Source organism: Anopheles maculipalpis, chromosome 2RL, assembly GCF_943734695.1.
Source record: "Anopheles maculipalpis chromosome 2RL, idAnoMacuDA_375_x, whole genome shotgun sequence".
NCBI classification, from domain to species: domain Eukaryota; kingdom Metazoa; phylum Arthropoda; class Insecta; order Diptera; family Culicidae; genus Anopheles; species Anopheles maculipalpis.
Window position 1 is genome coordinate 15,353,008 of NC_064871.1, and position 25,789 is coordinate 15,378,796.

The window sequence follows — 25,789 nt, forward strand, 5'->3', positions numbered from 1 at the left end:
TCGAACCCTTTTTTTTTTTTCGATGATACTGATTTACGATGACGATAGCTTTTTGCTAAACTTATTGCTAATTGCTGTTCTGATATAATGCTCGAGTTCGAGTTCTTAGTTTCCGACCCTGTCTGCGTTTTGTGTCATTGTCAGCAAAAAACAGCTTCCTATGGCACTGGCTGGTTGCTAGGATGAATAATTTATCCCAGAATTGGAACCGTCATACACACGCACGATACTAAAGTGAGCCAATTTCAAAACTCAGCAACCGTGTTCGTCGGAAAATATTTGGAAAGCACGATAATGCACCGGATCCGGAGTCACACCACTACACATAGGATGCACAGTCGAAGGCATCCACATATACGCGTCCACAATAATTTCATCTTCACCATTTAGCTCCCGTTCTACGTACGTGGGGATGTGTTTTGCCCGGTGGGTATGGGATTCGTAGCGTAGGGTGTAGGGACACAGCAGCAGAGCACACACAAAGCTTCTTTATCGAATATATCACACCACCACTACACTAGCAAAGGGTACGGAAGCGAGTGGTTGCAACTGCAGGAGTGCGATTGTAAGAACGCCACCAACGATACCACCACCGTAGAAAGGGATTGTGTGACGTTGGTGTCCACACTTCACACCTCCCCGCCACTGCCGCTACTGCGTGCACTTGAGCGGACACGGTTTCATCAACTACGAACACAAACGGCAAGAAGAGCTTTCGGAACACTGAAAACTCATTTTATTGAATACCGCACTAAACACCGAGCAAAACTCGTTCTGGCTAAAAAATCGACTGCGACGCAAATGCGGATCGCACCCATATGAACACACAAAACACATACACAACATACACTGGCTGTCGATATAAAACACAGACGGGCGATTACTTTTTCTTCACACTACACATCCGTCCTGCAGCTTGTGTTCTGCTCTGCAAGAAATCTTTCGCAATAGTCGCGCCGTGAACTGCGTGAAAACGGCCTACCACGATAGTCAAGCGGAATGGCGGAAATTCTGAATAAATTCAGACCAATTTCCAGCAGGTCACGTCCGTCAGCACATCTGTTCTGTTCGATACCACTTTGTTGACGATTCGTGTCCTGTTGTGCTTATAGTAGTGCGGTTTGTCATCCCACAAGGTTAATATATGGAAGGTATGAGGAATGTCTCTTGTCAAAGTCTGCTGTAGATAAATTGTGGAAACAATAATTTCGTGCCAAAATCGATAACTTTATATTTTTTTACAAAATCAGTTTACATTATATTTGGGTAGCTTAAACACTTTATCAATTGAGTTCGGAAAGGTATAAAAAATAAAATCGTATTTAAGCAGCTTGGTAAGAAGATTTTTGTTTTAAAAAAATACACACAGTGGCAGTCACCTGCCATCATTTGCACCCATCATGGCTGACCACAAAAAATGTCTTCCCCACATGACACATTCTGCTCCGTTGCAGCACCTTGCATAGTTTTGCGAAACGAGCAAAGGAAGCAACGACGTTCTTTTCGGTCATCCACGCTGTGACGGCAGCACTCTGGTAACTTATTCTTCGACCTTTTTACGGGATCATATTGTTTGCCAATTGCCGCGCACACAAGGTATAATGCATTGAATATTTTTCCCTTCGCTTCTTCTCTCCATTTCAACAGTACGTTTGCGTGAAGCGATCACCACCAGCCACATTGCTCGGTAGCTATGCCGAAGAACAAGGGAAAGGGAGGTAAAAACCGTCGCAGGGGTAAGAACGAGAACGAGTCCGAGAAGCGCGAACTAATCTTCAAGGAGGATGAACAGGAATATGCACAGGTCACAAAAATGTTGGGCAACGGCAGACTGGAGGCAATGTGCTTCGACGGCGTGAAACGACTCTGTCACATCCGTGGCAAGCTGCGAAAAAAGGTAAGCATCCGGAAGTTGGTGGTGTGTGAATGTTTTTGTTGGGCGGACAAAGGTAGTAACTAGGGTGCGCGAAATGTACCGTGTCTCGTGCCTGTACAAAGCGGGGAACGAGACGGTTTCCCTCCCTTTGTTGACGACAGTAAAAGAGGTGGGGAGGCGAAAGTAGTTTTTGCGCATTGTGTCTTACCAATTGCCAAGTGCTGAATGCAGGTCAACATCAAGCACCTGAAATCTTGCGTGGTGTAATGAAACGCTCGTGTGTGTGTGTGTGTGTGTATGTGTGTGTATGTATGTGGTTTTAATGCGTGTATGTTTGCATCTTGCAGGTATGGATCAACCAGGGAGACATAATTCTGATCGGCCTGCGAGACTACCAGGATTCAAAGGCAGACGTTATCCTTAAATACACCCCGGATGAGGCCCGAAATCTGAAGACGTACGGCGAGTTCCCAGAATCGGTGCGCATCAACGAAACGGTGACGTTCGTCGAAAACGACATGGATGACGACATCGAGTTCGGTGACGATTACAGCTCATCGGAGGAAGGCGATGCAATCGACACCATCTGATCTGGGCGGCTCGCATCTACTAACATCCGATCTTAGTTACACACCAGCAGTACCAGCAGCAGCAGCAGCTAAATTGTCCAACAACAAACAGTACTGCCACCAAGCAGAACTGCGCCACAGTTGGTAGTGTGGGAGTGGCGCAGAAATGGTGTGTGTACCGGGTGTGTATTTCTGTGCGTTTCAGTATAATATTGTTTTTTTTTGTGAATCAAAAAGTTGGTGAAGTGGTGAATCGTGTGTGCCCCGGTGGTTAGAGAGATAGCAGGAAGTGTACTAACTATTCGTGTTGTATAAGCAGTTTCCAAATTTCCAACTGAGAAGAAATCGTATATATGTATAACACACATAAACAACCTACATAAAACACACAAATCCGCTTTGTTCTGTTTTGTTCATTTTTGCAAAGAAAGTCCTTTGTCGAATCGGTTAATGCAAAGGTATTGGGTATGCAGTGTGAACGGCTGCAATGAATTATGCATTAATAGCTCAAGGTCAGCAAACGTATCGCGGTCAAAAAATGGACAAATTTTCAATTCAGAAGTTCCTACAAGTAATGTTTTTAGTTATTGGCAAGCGGAGTCGGAATTAGATGGTTCCGATTCTGTTCTCAGACCTGGTTGTGATTTCGATTCCGTTTTCGAAATTGTTTCTGGTTCCGGAACCAATTCTGGAATCGACTTCGGAACTAATTCCAGAACACATTACGATTCGTGAAATCGATTCCATTTTTTAGAACTTGCTCCGATTACTAGAACCGGTTACGGAATCAATTCTGGAGCCAGTTCCAATTCCGCCGAAGTTACCATCCGGAATCGATTTCGACCAAAACACCATTTTGCTCATTTGTGATTGCTTCGCTCAATCAGTTCGTCGAATCCTTTTTAACTTCGCCTCAAACGATCTTAACCAGTCTATTGGAGCAGGCATAATGCTAAACCAGTATTGATACCCATCTAGACCGTCTCCTCATACGTAGGACTGACCTGATCCAGCTTCATAATTAGATCTGAGGAAGGTTAAGAAAATCTCGACTTCTGTTGTAAATTCTTGGCAGAAACTCTACCACTAACTTAGCAAAAGAATAGATTGTACGTGATATGCTTCTTGTAAATAACGATCAGCTTATAATTCACCAAATAAGTTTTTTAAACCAGATTTTTGTTTTAGCTTATCCACAAAAAAGTAAAAAATAAAATAAATACATTTGGATTTCGCTTCAACGCTCTCCGGCACCCCGCAAAATACACACAGAACGCACGAGAGCTGGTTGGAACATACGGAGGAACTACTTCACAATGGCTGCTCGCGGGTAACTGACACCATTGCATGCCGTATCCACATTGGCACAGCAATTCACTGCTGCCGGGTTGCACGACTGGCAGCATGCCATCGAGCTGTCGCATGGTTCCTCGATGTACTGTCCGGGTGGAGCGTAGCTATACTTCTGCACCGTCATCGAATCCATCGGCAGGTTCGGTGGCTGGTAGCGAGCCCGTTGCGCCCAAGGATAATGTTCCTTCGGTGGTGGACAGACAGGCATATAGCTTAGCTTCTGCGTCGTATCACTCTCCATCGGTTCTGTGTGAAATGAAACCACATACATAATCGATTGTGAATACCTTCAACCTTCGCCGATACTTACCTTCCGGTCGCTTATAGGTTACGATGGGTTTGCACGATTTCGTTGGAACCATGTTTTCTTTATTGGCCGTGTAGGTTAATCGGTTCACGGTGGCACTTTCTATCCTGCCGGATGGCATTGTAAGCGAACCTTGGGGCACTATTGGATCCCGCTTTGCTTGGCCCTTGCAGACAAAGTCATGGCGTTGTGTGGTCATTTCCTGCATCGGACCATCTCCGATTAGTGGCGCGGGACGCGGGAGTATAGGCGCCGGACGTTCCGCGTGGCAGTGGGTGGCAAATGACGTCTGTAAGAATAGTTATCGTAAGTAGGAATACGTAAGCCTGATGTATCTTTGGTAGCATTTTAAATTTCTAAATATTATACAATACACAGCAGCAAACCGCGCGTAGCATGCAGCATTGGCTAGTGTCTTTAAAGGATATTATGTACATCATTTCGAGTTGGAAGCAAAATTAACGAAAATATGCATTATTGCGTTAACGTGATTGTTTGGAGAGGATTTTGAGTGCATCGTGAAGAACTATTATTCTCCTACGGCGCGTACGGATGTACTTTACTGCAATTACCTTGAACTGATGTGTGAAGCTCTATTGCCCTCCCGCCCTCCTCTCACTTCTCAAGCATTTTTAGGTTAAACTTAACATGAAAGTGCACGACTCAACTTTAAGATGGGTTAATCTAGATAGTAAGTGTCTATAATGCGTTACACTTTTGCCACAATCCGTAGTACTAATTTCAACCATAATACAACGCTCTAACTATCGAACTGGTGGGACAGTAGTGTGCCGTCCAATACATTCCGGCCTGGGTCAGAAAAAGTTGGAATGATCCACAACATAGCTAGGATATACCTTGTAAACCGTGTCGTCTTCCAGCTTTTGGTTGGGCACCTGCAGATGGGGGATTGGTCTGATCGCTGGTGGGCGCTCGCCGCAAGTGGCACTGTGATAGCTCTCCTTGTATACTGTCTTCGATTCGAAGCCCGAACCGGCAGATACGGAAAGATTATTATACGGCAGCACCATCTTGACACGCTCGTTCGCGCATCCGGGCATGAAGCTCTTCTTGTACGTCGTCTCATTATCCATCGGTACGTCCGGAGGTTGATAACACGCTCGACGGGCCCATGGGACGTCTTCCTTTGGCGGTGGACAGATAGGACCATAGCTGAGCTTTGTGGTTGTTTCCGATTGCATTGGAACTGGGGGGAAAAATGGAAGTGGATGAATGAATATCGAGATACTGGTTCAACAGACAATGGAATCACACGAACACTTACTCTCGGGACGTTCGTATTCGCGCAACGGTTTGCAAGAGCGTGCCGGCTCAAAGCTGGCCATATTTGGACAGCTGTAGGACAGCTTGTTCATGGTTTGCTTTTCGAACGGGGCACTGTGCACGTGCATATGGCTAGCTGGGACAATTTTGTAACGCTTTGGTGTCGTTTTGGCCACATAATCATGCCGGCTGGTAGTCATCTCTTGTAATGGGCCCGGCTGGATCAGCTGATTGCCGGTAGGAACTATCGGTTGCGCTCGATCTACATTGTTGTAACCAGGGTAGGAGAGCTGTGGTAAAAGAAAATAATGTGTGTGGGAAGAACATTTTACATTAAAATTTTACAATGTTGTATTAACATGTCCGCTTCGGCATAACGGATAGCATAAGATGTTTGGAGAAGTCGTCGGGTGAAGTACATGCCAAAGAAGTAAAATCAACGCTATTTGTTTCCGTTTCATTTATGTAAGATAACATATAGAGAGAGTCCATAGCTAAATGCAATCGGAAAGTCTTAGCAGTCTATGCAGATCCACACAATAAATGGCTGAAATTGATCCATGCAATACAATTTGTAATTCGCATGATTTGACCATCCTTCCGTATGGATATCACAAAGATTTCTCTTCGTACTACCTCTGAGGTGATCATGTCAGCCATCGAATGTTTTACTAGACTTATTGATACCACATATTTGGGATAATCAGTTCTCACCATATCGCCTCTAATATCGGACTACAGAGTCAGTTTCAAGGACTCAAATAGCTCAAAATCATTATAAAAACTATGAAGTTGAGAAGTTTGATCACTCCAACGTCGAGGCCAAACAGATATTCGACAGAGAGCCTAGTGATTTGGGGCTTAACTATTGATTGGAAACACTGAGCTATCTCTTCGAAGTCTTTAAAATACAATTCATACTTACCGCTGTAACAGTGGTTTTCTCCAAACTTCCGGGATGTGGCACCAAATGGCTTTGCGGTTTAATAGCGAGCGGACGCGCATTGACTATCAGCTGAGGATCCGCATTGAAGGACGTTTTGTACGTCGAATCGCCACCAAATTCCACCTCTGGCGGTTTGTACGTGACGATCGGTTTGCAGGACTCCCGTTTCGGGGGCTGAACGTAACGCTGTGTTGTTAAGAAAATGAATTGATTATTATCTACAATCTGCTAAGCGCACCCTTAGCTCGACGGATAGTACGGCCTTACCACACGCTTCATAGGCACGCACCCCGGCCTACCGCAGGCGCAATTACAACATTGCGGCATTTCGGTAGCACAATCTGCCGGTGAAACAGCACCACAATCGTCTACGATGGTGACAGGTTGTTCGCAGGGTCCTGGGCAGCAATTGGTTTCGTCAGCGTACGGCGGATTTATGCACACGGTTTCCGGATTTTCAGCACACGGCTCGATCGTCGATGTTGAACAGCAAGGAATCTCGGACCCTAGTAGAACTGGCTGATTGCAGTAGCCACTGGCAACACCTTCTACAGCACACTGATCCTCTGCCTGCACGGAGCACACTCTGTAGAAGAACAAGGAAGTAGGCGTTGCGTCACGATACTCGATTGTTCGGAAGGTCATGGATGAGGATAACACACGCAGCTCCGGAAAAAACAAGGCACATTTCGAAACGGGAATCAATTCCAAAAATGACACGAGACTTTGGTTACCCTCCCACCCCTCCTTGGAATTGGAAGTAGACGCGTGATCATCAAGTGAAGTGGAATATTAAATCAATAAAACCTATATTTATGTTGCTCTTCACCCTACCCCGACACTCTTCATTAAACTTAACGAGGCCAAGAGCATCCATGGCCTTCGAAAATCACCAAACAAAAGCGGATGCCTCCTTGCCACAACCATTCTCTAACTCTCACTCACCCATCCGCCGCCACGTGTTCGATTGTTTCGGCCATCAGGGTTTGAGACGGGGAAGAGTGTTCTACCACCAGGGAAAACTCAAGAGCCAGGCAGCACACAACACAACAACGTGAAAATTTCGAACCTAAATTTTGGCAGTTTCGACTTTTGAACGGCAAACGGAACTGGAACTCGAATCCGTTCGAAATGGAATGTTCACAAAAAATGAACCTTCTTGAGCTTTTTTTAACGTATTCGTAGCTTGCTGTGATATCACCATCCAGGCACTTTCAATATGCATTTTCCTTCGCGGATGGATCCCATTAGCTTTTTGGCGAGGGTTTAAAAATCACGGCCTACTACCGCCTGTACACTACTGTACACCCAAGGGTGTGCTAAGGCGAACGGAAGGGGAGCAGTTTGGATTTTCACTGCCATCTGTGACCTGCTTTTCTGTTCGGTTGGGTTCGGTAGTTTGTTTTCCTTTTCCAGGTCAAGCAGTAACAGCGCCCACGTGGGACGACAGCGAATAGCAGTATGTGCCATCATCAGCAGGTTTTGGTTTCTTTTAAACGGTGTTTTTTCTTCTTTTGTGTGCAATAATAAAGTGTTTTATTTATGTGTTTTGTAGCTATAGACATTTTTGCTTGTAGAGTTGCCTGAAAGTCAATATCATCCTATTGGTGTGTAGTTTCACTTGTAAATCTAAGCACTAGCCTGGTTCTTGGGAATTCAAATGGATGTGTAATGTATGCCCAATGAAATGCATTTTTTGCTTATTAAAGGAAACATACCGCAAACCATAAAGCGTTTAGGAATAAAGTAGGGGAGTAGTTCCCTTTTTTGGTCCTTGAAATTGATACTTTAGCTATGCTTTTGATTTTCTGGTGAGTCGTCGAATCCAGAGTTTCGATACATGTAATGGAATTGTTAGATCGTTTAGGGGAATATTTCAAATAGATACTGGAATATTGTAAACACATTGTGGAAATTTGCATTTAATTAAGGGATATTCATTTTTTTCCATTATTTTCTTTAAAAAATTACAGTTTTACGGGAACCAAACGAAAATTAACAACTGATTGCCGAGAGTTCCACAGTCGAATTGCAAATGTTCTCTAGCTAAAGGTAACACTCCACTATTTGATTGCAAAGATCCAGGAGAAGCTTATCCAATATCCTTTTCCTTTTTTTTCATCCAACTGAGGGATTCAACAATTCCACTATATGAATCAAAACTCTACGTTTCATCACTTAATCGAATAGTAAAAATTCCATGAATGCCCTACATGGTTTGAAAAAGGAGTAAAAATACTTTACAAAGACATTTTAAGAAGCATTCAAAACGAACACGATGTTATGTTCGGAAGTCTTGTTTAGGATTAATGTTCCTTTCCATTTTTTTATTGGACTTCATGCGTCTTCATCCATGAATCAGGCGTGAAACAAGCACCGCTGCACTATCACAAAACATTTTACACAAGTTTTTTTTTGGCACACTTTATCAATCATTGGCCACTGACAAAGAACATCGACCACAACACTTGAGAGCTTCAACCATCGCTTATTGATGGGTCATTTCTACCCATAACACATACGCTAGACATGGGACATTTTATACACTTTCTTACACTAATAAGGGTCACAATTTTAACCACCCAAAAAGCAATAAAAACTACCCTAAGCAGCTTACTTTCATTAAAATTTAGGACCCGGAGGACACATCACCACCAAACAAGCAGCAGCATTGGTACACCGCCGCAGCGACCGAGCTAAAAACCGAAACTGAAAGCAACCGAAAGCCGAAATAAAAGTCGACGATATGGTCCGCTCCACTCAACGGAGGACCACACAAAACATGCAGTCGCCATCGTCGTCGGAGACAGAGCCCGGTTCGGGTAGGCTTTCGTCGAAAATCGAACGAATGGTTAAGGGTGGAAAACTGTACGAATGCAGGTCAAATGTAAGGGAATCATTCGACCCCACCAGCATCGTCCTGTGTGTGAGGGTGGTTAAACGAATACAGGCGTATACACGGCGGCCGGCGCCAAGAACCATGAAGCATTCACGGTCGAGTGAACGCAGGACGTGTTGGGGTGGGTACAACGGCTGGGTATGTATGTGGGACAAAGAGTATCAAAAAAAAAATTGCCAAAGCGGGTTTTTCCACACCTGGCAGTGCGGCCGAACAGTAACCGAACAGTGAAGCAATGCTGTCACGGGACGTATGTGAGGAAGTTCCGTTTCGAACGATCGGTTCGAACATATTGATGGCAGGAAGTAGTAGCAAGATGTTTGCTGATAGACGAAGAGAAAGAAGTGTCGGAAGTATGTTGAGATTGTTGTTTTAATTCCCAGACAGTGAGGACCTCGGATGGTCTCGGAAGGAACCTTCTTCTTTGTAGTTATGCGGCTCGCGAACCCTTCGCATAACAATGTGTGCCCATCGACCGTTATCCCGCTTGGTGCCTACAGGATGTTTAATACGTCGGGTGGTGCATTCTGTGTTTCGGTATTGATGTCAGCATTAGGCCCACATCTAGGCTAACTGATGCACACGATATCGTCCAGTTGGCATTAGTAATTAGTTTACTAAGGATTCGGATTGCCTACATAAGCATGACGAAGAATCTGAAACACAAACCGTACATAGGGTTCTAACGGGATAATAGAGACTACAATCAAGAAGAGGCTGGTCAGAATCAAATAGCATTGAAGCCACGTACAGGCTCACCTAGCGAATATCGTCCAATCGTAGTGTCGGGACAATTTGATCAATCTTATCGATAAGCCCTTGTGGTCCCGTGGCGTCCCGAATCATTACCTTCTCTGGTTTTCTGCGGATCAAATATCTTTTCATTTTTGTGTACACAACTTAAAAGTGTATTAAAAATAATTGAACTATTGAACAGAACAGTTTGCGATTTAGTTTCCACAAGCTTTACTAGGCGAGAATCGGTTCGATATCAACGACCAAATCAATAGTTCTACTCAGAATTAGGAGATAATAGGTCAGGATGCTTCTACTCTGAATGAATTCTACTCCTGATATTGCACGATCAGGTTGGTTTGCTGTGCATTGCATTAATCTTCCGTGATATCGGTGGAGTAACCTGTCGTTGCATGGAGAACACTCGTAATAGACCCTACATCTACATAGGCTTAAACGTATTAGATCAACCCTCTAAAGCGGATAAGATTAAAATAATGCAATAACACTGAATTCGAAAGTGCAACCATATATGCCACGTAGACAAAGTTTGCTCCAATTACACCATCGTGTCACCTTACGACACAATCGACAACCATAGTTTCGACCGACCATCATCAATTCAATTTTCTTACCCAGTTGGGGCAGTCCTGCGGTAGGTTCCGAAGCCAAAACAAACTAACCACGCTGCGTCACGGGTAGGGCTGTTCTTCGCCGTTGGAGAAAAGCAATAGGGTCACGTACAACCAAAGACACGTACCGAGCACAAATATGCCACTAGCATCGATCAAACATACATTTACTGTTCATGGTGGTGACCAGGGACGGCACAAGGGAATGCCATCGGCACACATTAAAGATTCATTTCCGTGCAACAGGACGAAGGATCACCTTTCGGTAGCGTTCTCGTTCGATGCTCGTGCTGGATGTAGCTCGAAGCAAAAATTGTTGAGCATAGCTTACACATATATACACAACAAACACTCTGTTGTGCTCACAATCGTCGTTTTACGAAGACCCAAAGTTTGGAAATTAGGTCGTTTTCGTTTGTTAAACCGCAAACGCAAGGGACCAGATAGGCGACTAGGCTATCTGCAAAGTTGTTGTGCCATTTTACGCTACTTTTAATTAGTTTATCGCGTGCATTGGAGATGTTTAGTTGCAGACACTGTCTGGTATTTTAGGCCGGCAAGTAAGATTATTTAAGCATAAGGGAAAAGATTCATGTGCGTCCTATTGAAAGTTTAAGTTATAAAACTTACTTATTAAAGCCTTAAAACTACTTAGGTCTTTAGGCACAAAAAGGCTCTCTTGAACGCCTTGGGGAAATGTAGTGATCGTCGATTGCGGAAGGAAAAGGACAATTTAATGTAAGATAAAGAGTTTTGTACATACCTTTGACATCTGCCTAACCGATGTTGTCGATTCGTTGCGTCGAGAAAGCCTCCACTCCAGGAGTTTCCACTGTAGGTTGATGGTCACAAAGTGAGTTCGGATGTTCAATTTCTTCACTCGGGGATGAATGCCACAAAGCACGAACAAATCATCGATCATAGTTTCTTGGCGGCTTTTCTGGTCGTTATCTGAGTTTTTTTTTAATCACCGGCAGTTTATGAATTCCAGGCAATGAGAAGGCAGACTTACTTACTTACTTATCAGGCGCTACATTTACTTTGCGGTCTTGACCTGCCGCAGCAGGATCCGGAATGATGATGATTGCACGCCATCCTCCCACCTCAATCTCAATCTTCTCTGTCCGTGTGGACGGCCTTAAAGGACTTTCTGGGCTGGGTCGGAGAAGGCAGATTCACTAGCTAAAACACGCGTAAACGAAGGATCATGTGGGAGGACGCTTGATCGATCTCAAGTGTCCCTGCGGACTTGTTACGATGCGCTGTCTGTAGATCGGGCGTTCATTGTATGCTCATCTACAGCGTTTAACTCTGGCCTAGACAAAAGAGTGTGGATGTGACGATAGATTCCATGACGTGGGCTATCTTATTTGGTGCGGCTTGGAGTTCGAAACCGCCTCGTTGAGCGCAGTCGAGCACATCGATAGACAATTGGGTACAGAATTTGGAGAATTACTCCTGTATCTTAGTAAACCTTATCCCCTCTCATTGGAATTTGGCTTGAGCGTGTTTGGTGTGTTCATGCCTCGAAAGTCTCAACACCAAATCCGGAAAAATATTTTTAAGCGTAATAAAACAAATAGCAACCTTTTAACAGATGCTCCGTAAGAACGTTAATAATGTTTAGAATTGTTAGTTATTTTGTGTCGAATGATCCACATTTTAGGATATAGAATAGATTTGCTAAGACAAACCCCTGTTACAATTTACGGTATTTCACTGTAATGTGACACTGGTTCTCAATACTCAAGCGGGAGGAACACGCGATATACCATTCTGTAATTAGTACTTTGAAAGATATATATTTTACAAATCAGATTCTAGAAAGACGCAATAGACGAAAAGAAATGTTCACCAACAGCTAAAGACACAAAAGAGGAGGAAAAAGAGGGAAAGTAAAATTCATAGCAGAGAAAGAATTGAGATATAAATATGTATTCCTATTACCACATTTCCGGCTCGCAAATTAATTGTTGCAGCAAACATTTTAACCAACATAACGATTGGTGGTGCCTGTTCTACCTTTTTCGTTTTGTTATTATAATTGCACAGTATAGATTTAGTGTGTATCCTGTGTATCCTTCCCACGATGTTTACCGAGTAACGTTGTGGCACCTTTGTTCTATCTAGTTTCAGAATTACCTCCTCTTTCAGGCACACAAACACACAGCAGCTGTGGTGCTGCTGCTACTGCTGCTGTTTTGATTGAACATTCCTAGGACTCTATGCTGGGTAAACTGTCGAACATGCACGCAGGAGGAGCATGAAAATCCTGAACCCTAGAAGAATCTATGGCTCTCCTCCGACAGCGTACACGTCCTCCCTTGTGAGAGAATCCGGAAACTCGAGCACGCTATTCTGCTTTGTTTGAAAATTACGCCCGATCCAGCCACTTTCGTTTCGATAATCGTTTACTTCGCATTTTATGTACTATATATATAGGGGACTAGTGAGGGGTGAATATAACTTGATTATGCAGTTACCTGGTACTGATAATTTTACGTTGTTCGGTTCACTTTTAGCGCTTACTTACAGTTACGCAAATCAGAATTTGATTTGAAAAAGAAAAACAACCTAACTTCCCTATTATACACAACAGATTGAGGCTGCTTTTCACTCGATCTAGAAAACGCCAAACAGGGCGAAAAAAGGTGGGGGCAACAAAAATTAAGAAAACACACACGCACTTCAATTAAAACTGATCACACACTTCACTACAGGTGTGTGCCTGGGGCCAACCGTTCCTTCCGCAGCCTGAGATAATTAATGTGTACTCTATGTCCTGTGGTCCTGTCCCTTAAATCGCAAATCCTCACAGACAACACATCACTTGCGGAAAAGCAAGGAGGGAGGGATTAGTGTCCTTCCTCTGTGATCGAACTAATGCTGCCATGTATGAGTTTACGCTCTTCGAACACAAATACGGCCTATGATGAGTTTGGGTGTGTGTGTTTGTGATTAATTTCAGCCTGATTTAAATACTCCTATATGTATATATAAATGTTTAATATGTACCCCGTTGCACTTGTTGTTGTTGGTTGGGGAAACTAATTCCCTTTTAGTTTTTTTTTGTTGTTGTGTGTTTCAACTTAACTAACTGCACTTTTACACCTAACAAGTACACACGAAGGAACGTTGGCTCTTCGTCCTCTCCGGCGTGTGATATATATGAATATGCAGATCTTCCTGTTACCTTTTGTGTCCCGCAATCCGCGAAATAGACGTACAGTAGTAGGGCCTCACCGTGTCACCCACATAGTGCACAAGTAACACTGACACACTGCAGTTGCTGTTCGTTGCACAGTTGCGACTCTTTGCGGGCGGGATGGTCTTTAGTGATGTGCCGTAAGCCTTTATCTAGGCCCCCGTGTGAATCCTTCTAACACCAAGAAAAGAATGGGCTCTTGTTTTGGAAGCGCTGCTGGAATGAGAAAAATCTCGACGATCCCGGATTAACCTTTGATCTGAAAATATAGGACGAAAAGAGAGAAGAATCGGGTTAGTTAATGACAGTTGCTCGAGAGCATATCAGGCTAAATACTAATAAAGTGCAAAAATAAAGCAGAAAAAGTAAATAAATAAAGTAAAACATGCAATTGGTAGTTAAAATAGAAACACTGTTTACTTGTTAATACAATACAGTTAAATTAATACAGCTGAATAATGGTAAAGTTGGATGCAAAAACAAAACATAATAAAAAAAAGAGAATAGTGTTAGTAAATAGAATCAAGCAACCAGGCGTCTGGAATTATCTACAGCGTCTGTGACTCTAGAAGCACATCGTGTCCGCGTCCGAAGCGGTGCGTGAAAACCGGACCAACCTCTCGACGATGACGGCCGGCATCTGGACCAGCTGTACCGGGCTCTTGCCGTCCTTTAAAGCTTGGGTCAGATTGAGCATCTGACCGCGCATCACAGACATCTGCCGCTCGAACAAGCCTCGATCGAAGCCCTTGTCTTGCTTGAACAGTTCGTACAGCTCGTTGCACAGCTCTTCGCAAAAGTTCGGATCGGACAGCGAGGGCAAGACCAGATCCTTGATATCCTGGCTAAACGGTTGCTTCGCTTGTGGTAACCACGCCCAATGGTATGGATAGGCACGCCACGAATCCGGATGCTTGAAGGGAAATGCGAGCCCATTATCGATTGCCGCAATCCTTATTTCGGGCAGCTGCACAAGATTCCAGTCCGTGTGTTCCATCATCTCTAGCCGGCTGCTGCTGCGAGGGATATATCCTCCATTCATGCCATTCGCTACCCCGTTCGGACTCGTTGCCGCGGGGCTGGTTGGTATGATCGATGGCTGATCGTACTTGATCAACCAATTATCGTTGCCCCGATCGGTGTTGCGAATGATGTAATCCAGCACGACCAGCCGTTCGAACTGGAGTTGAAACTTTTGCCCTAGCCTCGTTGGGAGCGGCTCTTGCTCGAACCGGCGCAACCAGTAGTCAGCATCCTTGTACCCGTCGACGAACAGCTGAAAGGAGCCGGTCTTCGGTGGGAGCGACATGCGATTGAAGCGGGCCGCCGGTATGCGCTCCTTGATCGTTTTCTTGATGCGTGCCTTTTGGCGATCGATGCGCGGGTAGTTGAACGTTTCCGAGACAAGCCGCACGACGCGCGTCTTCGGTACGATGTTTAGATTTAATTTTTGGTCCACTAGACTAGCTCCGGCTTCCGAGAGATACCTAAAGACGAGAAAGCATCGTTAAAAAATGGAGTTCCTGTGCGTACAACGGTTTACGTGTTACCCTTGGTTCGGTATCAGACAGGCGCGTCCAAAACAGCACGGACAGCACAGTTTGTGCATCCATTTGGTCCACTTGGGATTTAGCCTTCCGTACGGTTCTTCATCTTTTGGTTTAAAAACGGCGATCACTTTCTGAAATGAAATCAAGCAAAAGGCAAACAATATTTTACTCATTTGCTTTGAACTTTTTTGCTGTTTTAGAAAACTTTGTGGTAGAAGTATTTTTTTAATGGCGACATGTACGATTCATACCAAAATTTCATATAAAACGCTTCATGATATAGAAATTCCCCATGTATTCAAACCATCACGAAAAAGAGCTTGATTTGAATTGGAACCGTTTACGGTGAGACTTATACTATCTGCTCTTCGTTGCAGGACGCTTAGCGTCAATACATTTTCCGACGAACGTCCCGTTGATGAATGAGCAGTTGCGAATTGATGGTTGTTATCGAGTTTGAAAGTTTACAGACGGAAAAAAGCGTATACTTACTTTGGCGGGATTCTTGACAAAGTAGGACCCACTGCTTCCTTGGTAGATACGTTCCGGATAGATGCCAGCATCGATCGCTATCTCGGCAGAGTATACTAAGTCACTGAAGTGAGGATCATCTGGAAAAGAATAAAGATGACGGTTGGGATTAGCTATTATAAGTGTTATTGAGAAACTTGTTGAGAAATGATTGTGATAGATTTTTCTATGATATATTCAAGCTTTATTTAAAGGCAATTCAAGATTAAAATAACATAATTCTTCTTCTTGGTCTAATGATTCAATTAGGTCACACAGGTCACCATCGAAGGGGCTTAGTAAATTTATTGATACCTCGTTGTTGAATTTTCGAGACGATCGTAACGGGATGGCAATCCTGGTCCTGCCGTGTGAAAAGTCTGTCCCCTCAAATAACGGATCGCAGTTGTATTTCAACCACGTTTTTCTTAAATATATACAATTCTTATCACTTCCTTTGACACGGTTATATATACTATAAATAACAATTTTACATTAAAAATCCCTACTATTCTTCTTCAAGCACCACCAGCTTCATCCACCAACATTCTAGCCATTTTTTGTATTGAGAACGCCAAATGAAAAGTGCACCCCAGGCTCTTATCGGTCAACGTTAGTTGGCGTACACCAGTGACGTGGGGTACGTTGCAGTCGCGTTCGTAAATACAACGTGTTCCCTTCTTACCGTGTTACACACGCAACGTTGTGCACAGTTGTTCTAAGAAGGCAGTGCACCACAAATGAGGTTATCGCGAAAAGAGAAATACACCATTTCGATTCGGTTCGTTTCAATTTCGGACCACACACTACAATACACGACGTTAGACGACCTGCTAACGGAAACTGGGTTGTTAGTTTTAATTAGTAGCGCTTTTCGCAAACCAATGGAGGGATGGGGTTTGTTTCTTGTGGTTATTTACCGAAAAGAAATCGACCAAAGGCATGGCGCAGGTTAGCAGCACACCAAGGATATTCCTATAAAAGCCGATTAAAGATTTCCCACGTTCGTGTGGCGGAACGTTTGACTGTTGGACGCTGGTTATGCTTTGATCTATACCAGGGGTCGGCAAAGTTTGGACCGCGGGAAGATGTTTGTTGAACTCGGGAAAAACTACATCATATCTGTTTGTGTCCTTCGACGTATATATTTCGCAGTTGCAAGGAATTGAATTGCGTAAATGCTTTAGCTATACATTACAAATTTATCAGCAGAATCTTCTTCTTCTTCTTCTTGGCTTCATGACCTTCTAAGGTCAAGTCGGCTATATAATGGCAGGATCATTGTGCTGAAATCGAATGTTGTTAGTTGAAGTAGTAGCGTTAAACCATCAACAATTTCAATTTGCGCGAAATTGAAGCCGATCATACTGATATAGCATTTCATACACATAAAAAGTTAATTTTGAAGTAGCAAAGTGAATGTAAAAGTATTCCGTGGTCCGCGACTCAGATCACGACAGCAAAAAAAAACTAGTCTTAGAAACTAAGATAATTTTAAGAAATCTTCTTCTTGGCTTAACGACCTCTAAGTTCACGCCGGCCATTGAATGGCTTGCTAGACTCTTCCCGATACTACGGGGGAACGGTCTGGATGAGCTTTGAACCACCGTTATCGCCTGCAACACCGTTCCATTTTAATTGCTGGAAGTACGCAAACAAAACCTCGTCTAATGACTGCATAATTTCAGGACAGACATACATATATAATACATATTATTAAGGATTATGCATAGAGAATGAATTAAAATTATGGAAAAAAAATTCTAAAACTGTAGCATCTATTATTATTTAATTTTACTGTCTGGCCGTTTTTTTATGAAAAGTATGCCGACCCCTGATCAATGCAACTTCTAGCCGCACGACGAAGGTCCAATCAGTGAGCCGAGCAAATGTGGTTAAGATGCTTTTTGGTCGTATCGTAGGGAAAAACCACTACAGCAGTGTGGTTGGCTAATAGTGGCCAGTAGCCGTGTGATGACGATGTTGTATTCGGATTAATAATAATGGTTGGAAGTGCATCCGTAGCGTAAGGGGAATTGTTGCAACAAAAGTACTGAGAGCAACTATAAAAGCCACATTGTGCATTGGCCACTCGAAGCGTTTATTTTGGGGACGACAATCTAATTTCTTTGTACGAATTATTTTTGGAAAGTACGGAAATGACGGTGGTCAGTGGGTACGGACCCACTAAATCCATTCACAAGGTCATGTTTTATGACACACTCACAAGCAAACGGACTACCTTATAAAGCCAACTGAAACGGTGCGACTAAGAATAAGATAGCCTAGAGTATGGCACGGTAATATGGAACGAAACGAAGATAAATCGATATAGTACGGTGGGTGGAACAGTTTAGTTTGTAGAAAAGTAAAGAAACATAAAAACAAAGATCAGCCAACACACAAGATACTTTCCAATAAGCTAAATGCTCTTATAAAGTTGCCTCGTAAGCATTTGCATTTGCAGTCACTTCATACTCTTAAAAGACTAGTACTTGAGGACAAAATCCATCTGCATTACCATAATCAAGATCGATATCCTTCCGTTTGCTCTATCGGTTTGTGTATGGGTCAACGCGCCACCAGCTATCTGCCCCACGTAGGTGCGAATGCAAACCGTCCACCCTTTTTCCGGTGTATACGGTCCTCAATGGACCTTCACAGGGAGGTCTCTTGTTCTAGAAACGTCCTGCCAACTGGTCCACAACAAAACTTCGTAACCACAAAAAGGAAATATGCGGATACAATTCTTTTCTTCACCATTATCACTTCCTTTACCTCTCTTGCGGGGCTCTCTGTGGTCCGATCTTGGTGTCTCCTTTTTCCCCACATAGTATGGAAATTAAAACATGGAAAAAAAAACACAAACACAGCTGGACAAAATCTCACAACCCTCGATAGAATTTCACGTGCCACTAGCACCACGTGACTGAGGCCAAACAAAAGTTTGCGCACATATGTGCGATGCGAGAAAGGGCGAACAAAACCGATAGACAGTGAGAGATAGTAATCCCTGAAGGTATGTTAAACCTTGACCAGTAAGTTGGACTGACCATCTGATTGAAGATGCTTCAATTTTTCTTGCTTTTCTTTAGCAAAACATCCGGTTACCTGCAATATCGTTGTACGGATAGTAATCGTCGTCATTGATAAGGAATTCGCCGTTAATGCATTCGACCCGCGTTGCACCATCGTGTATGCCGCCCACGCCGGACACTTCTCCGGCCAAACTAACGATGGCGGTATTGAAGTGAAACGTGCGTCCCGTGTCGAACTGTTTCCCGGCCGTGCGACTGCTTTCCTTCCGCAACACATCGTACACACCATCGTGGTGGCCAGCGGGCGGTGCGATAATGTTACACGGTCGGCCAGGTCCGGGTCCGTCATCCAGCCGGTTCAACGTCGTGGGGGAAACGACAGCGGTTCCGGTCCCGGTTGATAGGTCCGTTCCCAACAAGTACGTGGGATTGATCACCGACAGGGATGATCCTTCCGCCAACGATGTGGAGGGTGTAATGTGACCTCGGGCTGGTTCATCGTCGGGCAGCAGTAGGTCGCCAGCGTTCAGCGGTGCGACGATGTTACTATCGTCCAGGATGAAAATGTTGGAGTTTTCCACCAGCATCGCCACCGCATGGAGAGCAGTAGTGGTTTGATAATGGTGGCAAAGGGGGCGCACGGACTTTAAAATGTCACCACCCGATGCTGGTTCTGCTGTGTGGTAGTGTTGCGTTGGAATAACTTAATTACGGGATGTGCTTCACTCCTACACGTGCGTCCTTCGCTTCCTACACACGACGGCATAATAATCCTCTGGTGGCAGGTAGCGCTCTACCCACGTAAACGTACTGAAACTGTGGGTACGGGGAATGCTCTTCGGGGTTTGGTGATTCCCGTCCTGACAACAGACTGTGGATGATCACGTCATCAATTTCCAAGATAAATAAGACGTAGTAGCACTAGCACGTTGACAAATATCGCACTTGAAGGTGCACCAGATGTGAAAACACTGCTAACCAAATGGCCATAACCTAGACACAGACCGAACGTACACACTCGAGCGCTTTAACACAGCAAGACGTAAAATGCTCTGTAACTTGAGTGTGATTTGCTTTTTCCGAACTGCACACAGATTTTCATTTGCCGCTCGACGCGTGCTGTCGTCATGGCCTGCTGCTGCTAATGGGTTTGTGCATACACTAAACGAAATGCAACACTACGAAGCACAAGAACCGTATATCCTCTCTCTCAACGAGGGACTTTGTCTTAGCAACACGATTCGACTAAAACACCATGGTTACAATACCAAAACTGCTTGCCCTAGTGGGACTAGTTTAGTAAGCACAAGAAAATCTTCCCGGGGCAACCGGACCGACCGACCGTGGTGCAGCGCTGTACACACGCTCGAAAGTGAAAACTTCAACTGGCGAATGGCGCCACGACTCGGTGCGTCTCGTGCCCGAAAGCTCGCAACCGTGGCCGACCGGTGAAGGAAAATCAGTCGAGCTTAAAACGACGACCACACACCCACCCACCAAACGTGAGGCCACATTTCACACACCAAAACACCCGCAAGCCGAGACACGACGTAAGACGCGCGTACCACGTTGTACGTTTGTACGTATGCGTCTCTTGGCAGGAAAAACTTACAGAGTAAAGGGGGAAAAACTCGGAAAAGCTTGACGGTGACGTCTAAACGAACCTACTCCCGGCCGTCCCGGTTGTCAAACGTGAATGAAGCGACATGGAAAGCTTCTCACTACTGTCGTGGATGATATTTAAACGTATACGTATTCTGTGCGTGTGTGTCGTCATCATTGCTGTCGGCATACAACGAGTCCACCAAGGATCAAGGATTCGACTCATCAACATGTAGTGTACTCGCGGTTTTTAGGAAAAGCTCTCAAAAGTTCTCACTCGGAGCTTTTGCCGACGCGAGCAGTGCGTACACAAAGAAGCTTTACGGGGCAAGCAAGAACACTCCGGCCGTTCGTTGTACATTTGTTGTCCAAACCAAAACAACACGGGACGACCGTTCCTTTGGACTTCCAATAGGGATAACTATTATTAGCTAGCAATTGATTTGGGTATAATGTTGTCCTTTTACCAAAGAAAAAGCATATTCCGGAATGCAGAAACGCTGCGCGAGTAATCTCAATATTCATACTTCTCCGGCTTTTTTGTAAGTCTAACAGATTTTCCAATCAGTCCGATATATAAATCAAATGTTTCTATTCTCGTATAGGCGGCAAGGCAAGCGCGAGCAGATTGCTAGTGGACATCGAAGTACTGATTGATTTGGAGGCGACGGGGGAAGCATGATGGACTAAGTAAAAGGCCATATTTTATAGCTTCTTTTGGCTGTTCGAGCGTAGAAGAGGTAACCCAATGAGTAACGTTTGCACCATCGTTTCCAATCGAAGGATCGTTCCGTTCGAGGAGGTAGCGAAATAACGAACAAAAATAATACACTTCGTGCTTCACTGCCAAGGTTAAGCGTGCACACCATGGAGAGCCAGTGAGGTAGGTAGGTAGGTTGTTGAGTAAAGGCACAGTAATATAATGGGGACCTTTAGTCGCATAAGTTTTTGTTTTGTGTTCATTAGATAACGAACATCATTGGCATTATTGAACGCAATCGTAAAATTGGCACAGAAAAGGAATAAAATGTTTCACTACCGCGTAAATTCCACAACGAATAAAGGCTCAGACTCATCTTCGCGTTTGGGAAAGTATGAAACATCATCATTAAGTTGATAAGCAGCATGATTAATGTTTGGAGTTTAAGATCAAATGACGTAGCTGGCTGAACGCTCGAACGCTAAGGCACAGTGAGCGAGTTTTGATTACCGAAAATGAGATTAATGTAATATAAAATCAAACCAAAAAAGTAGAACAATTTGTGGCCTACTTGGTCGCACTAAGCATGATAAGACTGACATACCGGAAGAGAACGAACCATGTGTCTCGCCGGTTGGAAGTTAGACGGTTCCGAACGTCGATTCTCGTGGACAAAGGTTACAAAACCAAACTTTTAACGAATAATTGAGCAATGAATCGTACTAGTGATGATAACAAACGTTTCCGATTTATTAGGCTCGTTCTTTTTTCCAATTTAAAGTTTTATTATACGATTAGCAATACAATTAGCAATCCGGCCAGGCCGACCCTTTCCGAAATAAAAAAAAATCCATTATATTATGTTATATTTCTCCCGTAGTGAGGGCTGACTATCCAACTCCGTGGTATTAGCAAGTCCAGCATTCGATGACCGGCGTGATCAGAAGGTCGTTTTGCCAAGAGTAAGAAATTAGGTGAACAATAATATTTTGTGGCATTTGTGGTCCTCTCTAAGGAAGGAAGGTTGATCCTGATCCACGATATTGTTGGGAAAATGGAACATTTCCATCACTAAAACGTACCCACCATTCAACACAGCATCAGACGTAGAGCATAGTGAGACAAGCGATAAGCCCCTGGACACTGATCACTGATTGGCAGAAAATCTCTGCCGTAGGGGATGATGGTTTTGTTACCCAACAACCACAACGATGTTGGTATCATGCCATGACATGGAACGGGAGCAGTTGTAGGTTTTCCTACGTATGACGCTCATCGTCATTGCATGACGAATGCACAAACGCTCGATCGCTCGTATGGCAGCGTTTCAAGCAGTGGTATGAAATGGTTGGCAGCTACTGTGTGCGTTAATCTACAGCACCAGAAGCAACACACAACCAGCAGCAGCATCCCTCAAGCTGGCGGTTTGCCTCAACAAGATGAGCGTAATTAATTTTCGTTTTAACCCCTAGGAGCCAATGTTACATAGCTCAGGGTTGCGATACATGTACAAAATGTTACCTTAGGATTATGCCTTCACTTGGTTGTTTTCTTAACGCTGTGGCTGTGTCACATTTTGCGGTAAATCTTTCATCATGCTTCGCCCAACAGAGAGAAGCACCGGTGACTCATCGACAAATACGCTAGTGAGTGAGTGAGTGTGGTCACTTACCGGGAAATTGGTTGTATGTAATCTCATGATCGCGCGACCCCAGCAGGGGTTGCGATTCGCGATCGATACCGGAATCCAGCGTGATGCCTTCGAAGCTAACGTCCGGCAGCACCAACGGCGTACCGTCCCCGGCGTCCACTACGGTGGTGGCCACGGTCGAGGCTGAAGAAGCAGACAGCCGGGACGAACTTTGGCTGTTCACGCTCTGCTTACTGCTGTCTGCCGCGGCGCCAAACAACGGTAACAGGTCACTCACGATCGCATCTTTCACGTCCCGTTCACCGTTGTTTGATGCTGGATGCGAATTAGGCGGTTGTTGTTGTTGTGGTTCGTGCGTACCGGACACAGGTGTTAGCTGATTCACCTTTTCCAGTGGCGTCGTGTGTGGGGTGGTTTCCGTTGACCTTAGCGAACCGTTTCCGGCCACAAGAATTGGAGCTGTGAGACCGTTTGATGTGACGACGGTGATACCAGTGAGGTTGTGACTACTACTGCTTGTGTCTCCGAAGTCCAGATCCACAAGCGTTCCTTCGGAGGTCATTTGACCGATGCTGTTCTTTGTTATCCGACGGATGGCACCATCGAATAGTTACCCGCACTACACTAAAAGAGAATTGTTGGTGTTGATACAATTCTTTTTCCACGCAAAACCAATCACCCGAGCACGCTGCTGTTTGCTGCTTACGCTAGTCGATTGCACTGAATCGTGGTGATAGGCAGACCCCTCTCTAATCACACAGCATCAATACAAGACGGTAGATGTTAGGTCGAGCAGAACACCAACTCGCGTCAAGGGAACCAGAGTCCGTTCAGACTAGAAGCGGGCAGAAAACTCGAAAAAGTCGTCGTCCTTCGCGCGTGGTGTTGAATTCGGGACCGTACCGTTTGCCATCGACTATTGTGATGCTGTTAGGTGCAGAAGCTTCATTATCATCGCGTAGTTGTGTCGTAGTGCGGTGGGACACGCAATTGCTACCAACAAAGCAAACACCACCAGCTACTCTCGCACCTAGAACGTTGCCTTGGTTGCTTAATGCAATAGCGGAACTATTGCACAAACCTGTCACAAGGGTAGCGGAAGTTGAGTTTTACAATAAACACTGTAAACTTTGCTGTAAAACCTTCAATCAATTTCGATCCACCCCAGCTGGTATTTCTTGAAGCACTTTTTTTTATTTGGCAAACTGACTGATTGCCTTTTACTGACGCACACACACAATATTATGTGTCGCCCGTATACACAGCGCACACACACCGCATACTGCTGTTATCTCCGTCACGCGTTGAACGTCAATCGTTGTGTTTATAGCGTGCGATCGAGGGGTTTAAAGAAACCCTACAAAAGTTGTTTTGTTGATTTGGAGCTCCATGCAGGCGGCAAAAGTGCATACTGGCTTGTAAAGTTGTAACGAACGTTGGACATGGACGTGAAAAATCGGTGGCGAATGTAAGCAGTTGATCGTAGAAACGAGTAAAATATACACGAATGAGCATTTTTTTTTTACTAAGCCAGAAGGAGGTTATGCTAGATTTTAAAGAGAAATACTAGGGACGATCTTGAACGGATTGCACGACATTTACATCCATTGCATCTTCTGGAAATTGGATATTTGTTTGCTGAATTGGAAGCTTAATCTACAACCAGGAACAGAGCAGGACGAACAAATTCAGCTATATGAAGCAAACGTGAACTTTTTCAAACCATGCTGTAGCATGTGCTTGGAATGTTGAACACACACATACCTTAAAAGCACGAACGTGTCAATAAAATCTGATTGAGCAAGACAAATTGCTCGGACATGTGCCGCGAGAAGCGAATATAAAATTAAAAGGAAGTCTGTTGACAACAGGGGCCTGCCTGTCTGCCAATTGTTTTAAGTGCATTTCGCGATCAGTACCGATCCGATCACCCTAGATGTTAACAAGTTTGAGAAAATCGTTATCATTACCATCATTCATTGTGTGAATGTATTGATGAAGCCAGCCAGTTCCTCATTTGGATGTTCAGCTTTACTCGATAAAAGCGTTTAGAGCTTACACGTTTTAATAATTTGAATTAAGGTACATTAATGGTAGCAACTACAACGGGGGGTTTTCTTCAAATTTTTACTCTCTTGCTCAATGGCTATAGTTTAGTAGCGATCATTATTATTTCAAGTCTCTTCCGCCTAGCACAGCCCTTAGCGAATCGTTCTCATCGCCCCTGCACCAATCCCATTAGTTATCTATTTATCTCAAATGTGATATGTTTTATGGGGAGTTGTGCATCAATTTAATAAACGGCACCGCTCGGTGGTAGCGTCCAATTGAATCGATCAAAAGGGGTCGCTTGCGGCACAAGTGCGCGGTCCCGGCTGCCGACAAAGATTCTCCGATCCCTCGTTGGTGCCGTACGGCAACGTGTGTCGTACGAAACGATGAAACCGCAGAGTAGATCATCATGTTGATGATGATGATGCTGGTGATGGCGATGGATCAAGGGTCAATCTCTTTGGGTGAAGATGATTCAAATGCAATTGCTGGTTGCTCCAGTGAAAGAGCACACGGTCTTGTCGCTGAGTATTAGATTTAGTGCAGCCACGGACAGACGGCTAGAACGGTTCAGTTTCTTCAGAGTTTCGCGCGGGATCGGGAATGGTTAACGGTTTTGGTTGGGAAGTTTAAAAAACCACCACGATTTCGATGTCAAACCCACTTTTTTGACGTGCACCAGCCAGCCAAAAGCAGAATCAATCGATATTGCTACTGTTTTTTACCCTTTCGTGGCACACAGTACAGATTGCATAGCAGGCGCTTGAGGAGCAAATAAACTACAAAATATTCAAGACGGCTAGTTTTACTATATAAATACCATGAGTGTGGAATGAAGTGAATGTGTAAAGTTTAACGAGATAAGTGTATACAACTCAGT

The 25,789-nt window shown here is 44.3% G+C and overlaps 2 protein-coding genes across 2 annotated transcripts; one reads left to right on the forward strand and one right to left on the reverse strand.

Moving 5' to 3' along the window:
* The first annotated feature begins 1,424 nt into the window (after positions 1–1,424).
* Positions 1,425–2,493, forward strand: LOC126559347 (eukaryotic translation initiation factor 1A, X-chromosomal). Its single transcript, XM_050215494.1, has 3 exons — positions 1,425–1,535; positions 1,648–1,897; positions 2,224–2,493. Exons 2-3 carry the CDS (start codon positions 1,694–1,696, stop codon positions 2,464–2,466), a joined length of 447 nt encoding a protein of 148 aa, XP_050071451.1. The 5' UTR covers positions 1,425–1,535; positions 1,648–1,693; the 3' UTR covers positions 2,467–2,493.
* A 1,258-nt stretch (positions 2,494–3,751) lies between these two features.
* On the reverse strand, positions 3,752–23,116 carry LOC126560127 (uncharacterized). The gene is made up of 12 exons (XM_050216289.1): positions 22,879–23,116; positions 15,849–15,967; positions 15,357–15,487; positions 14,424–15,293; positions 13,986–14,065; positions 13,181–13,223; positions 6,603–6,921; positions 6,315–6,521; positions 5,391–5,679; positions 4,963–5,312; positions 4,109–4,394; positions 3,752–4,044 (listed from the first exon to the last, which is right to left on the reverse strand). Exons 3-12 carry the CDS (start codon positions 15,413–15,415, stop codon positions 3,752–3,754), a joined length of 2,796 nt encoding a protein of 931 aa, XP_050072246.1. The 5' UTR covers positions 15,416–15,487; positions 15,849–15,967; positions 22,879–23,116.
* Between the last annotated feature and the right edge of the window lie 2,673 nt (positions 23,117–25,789).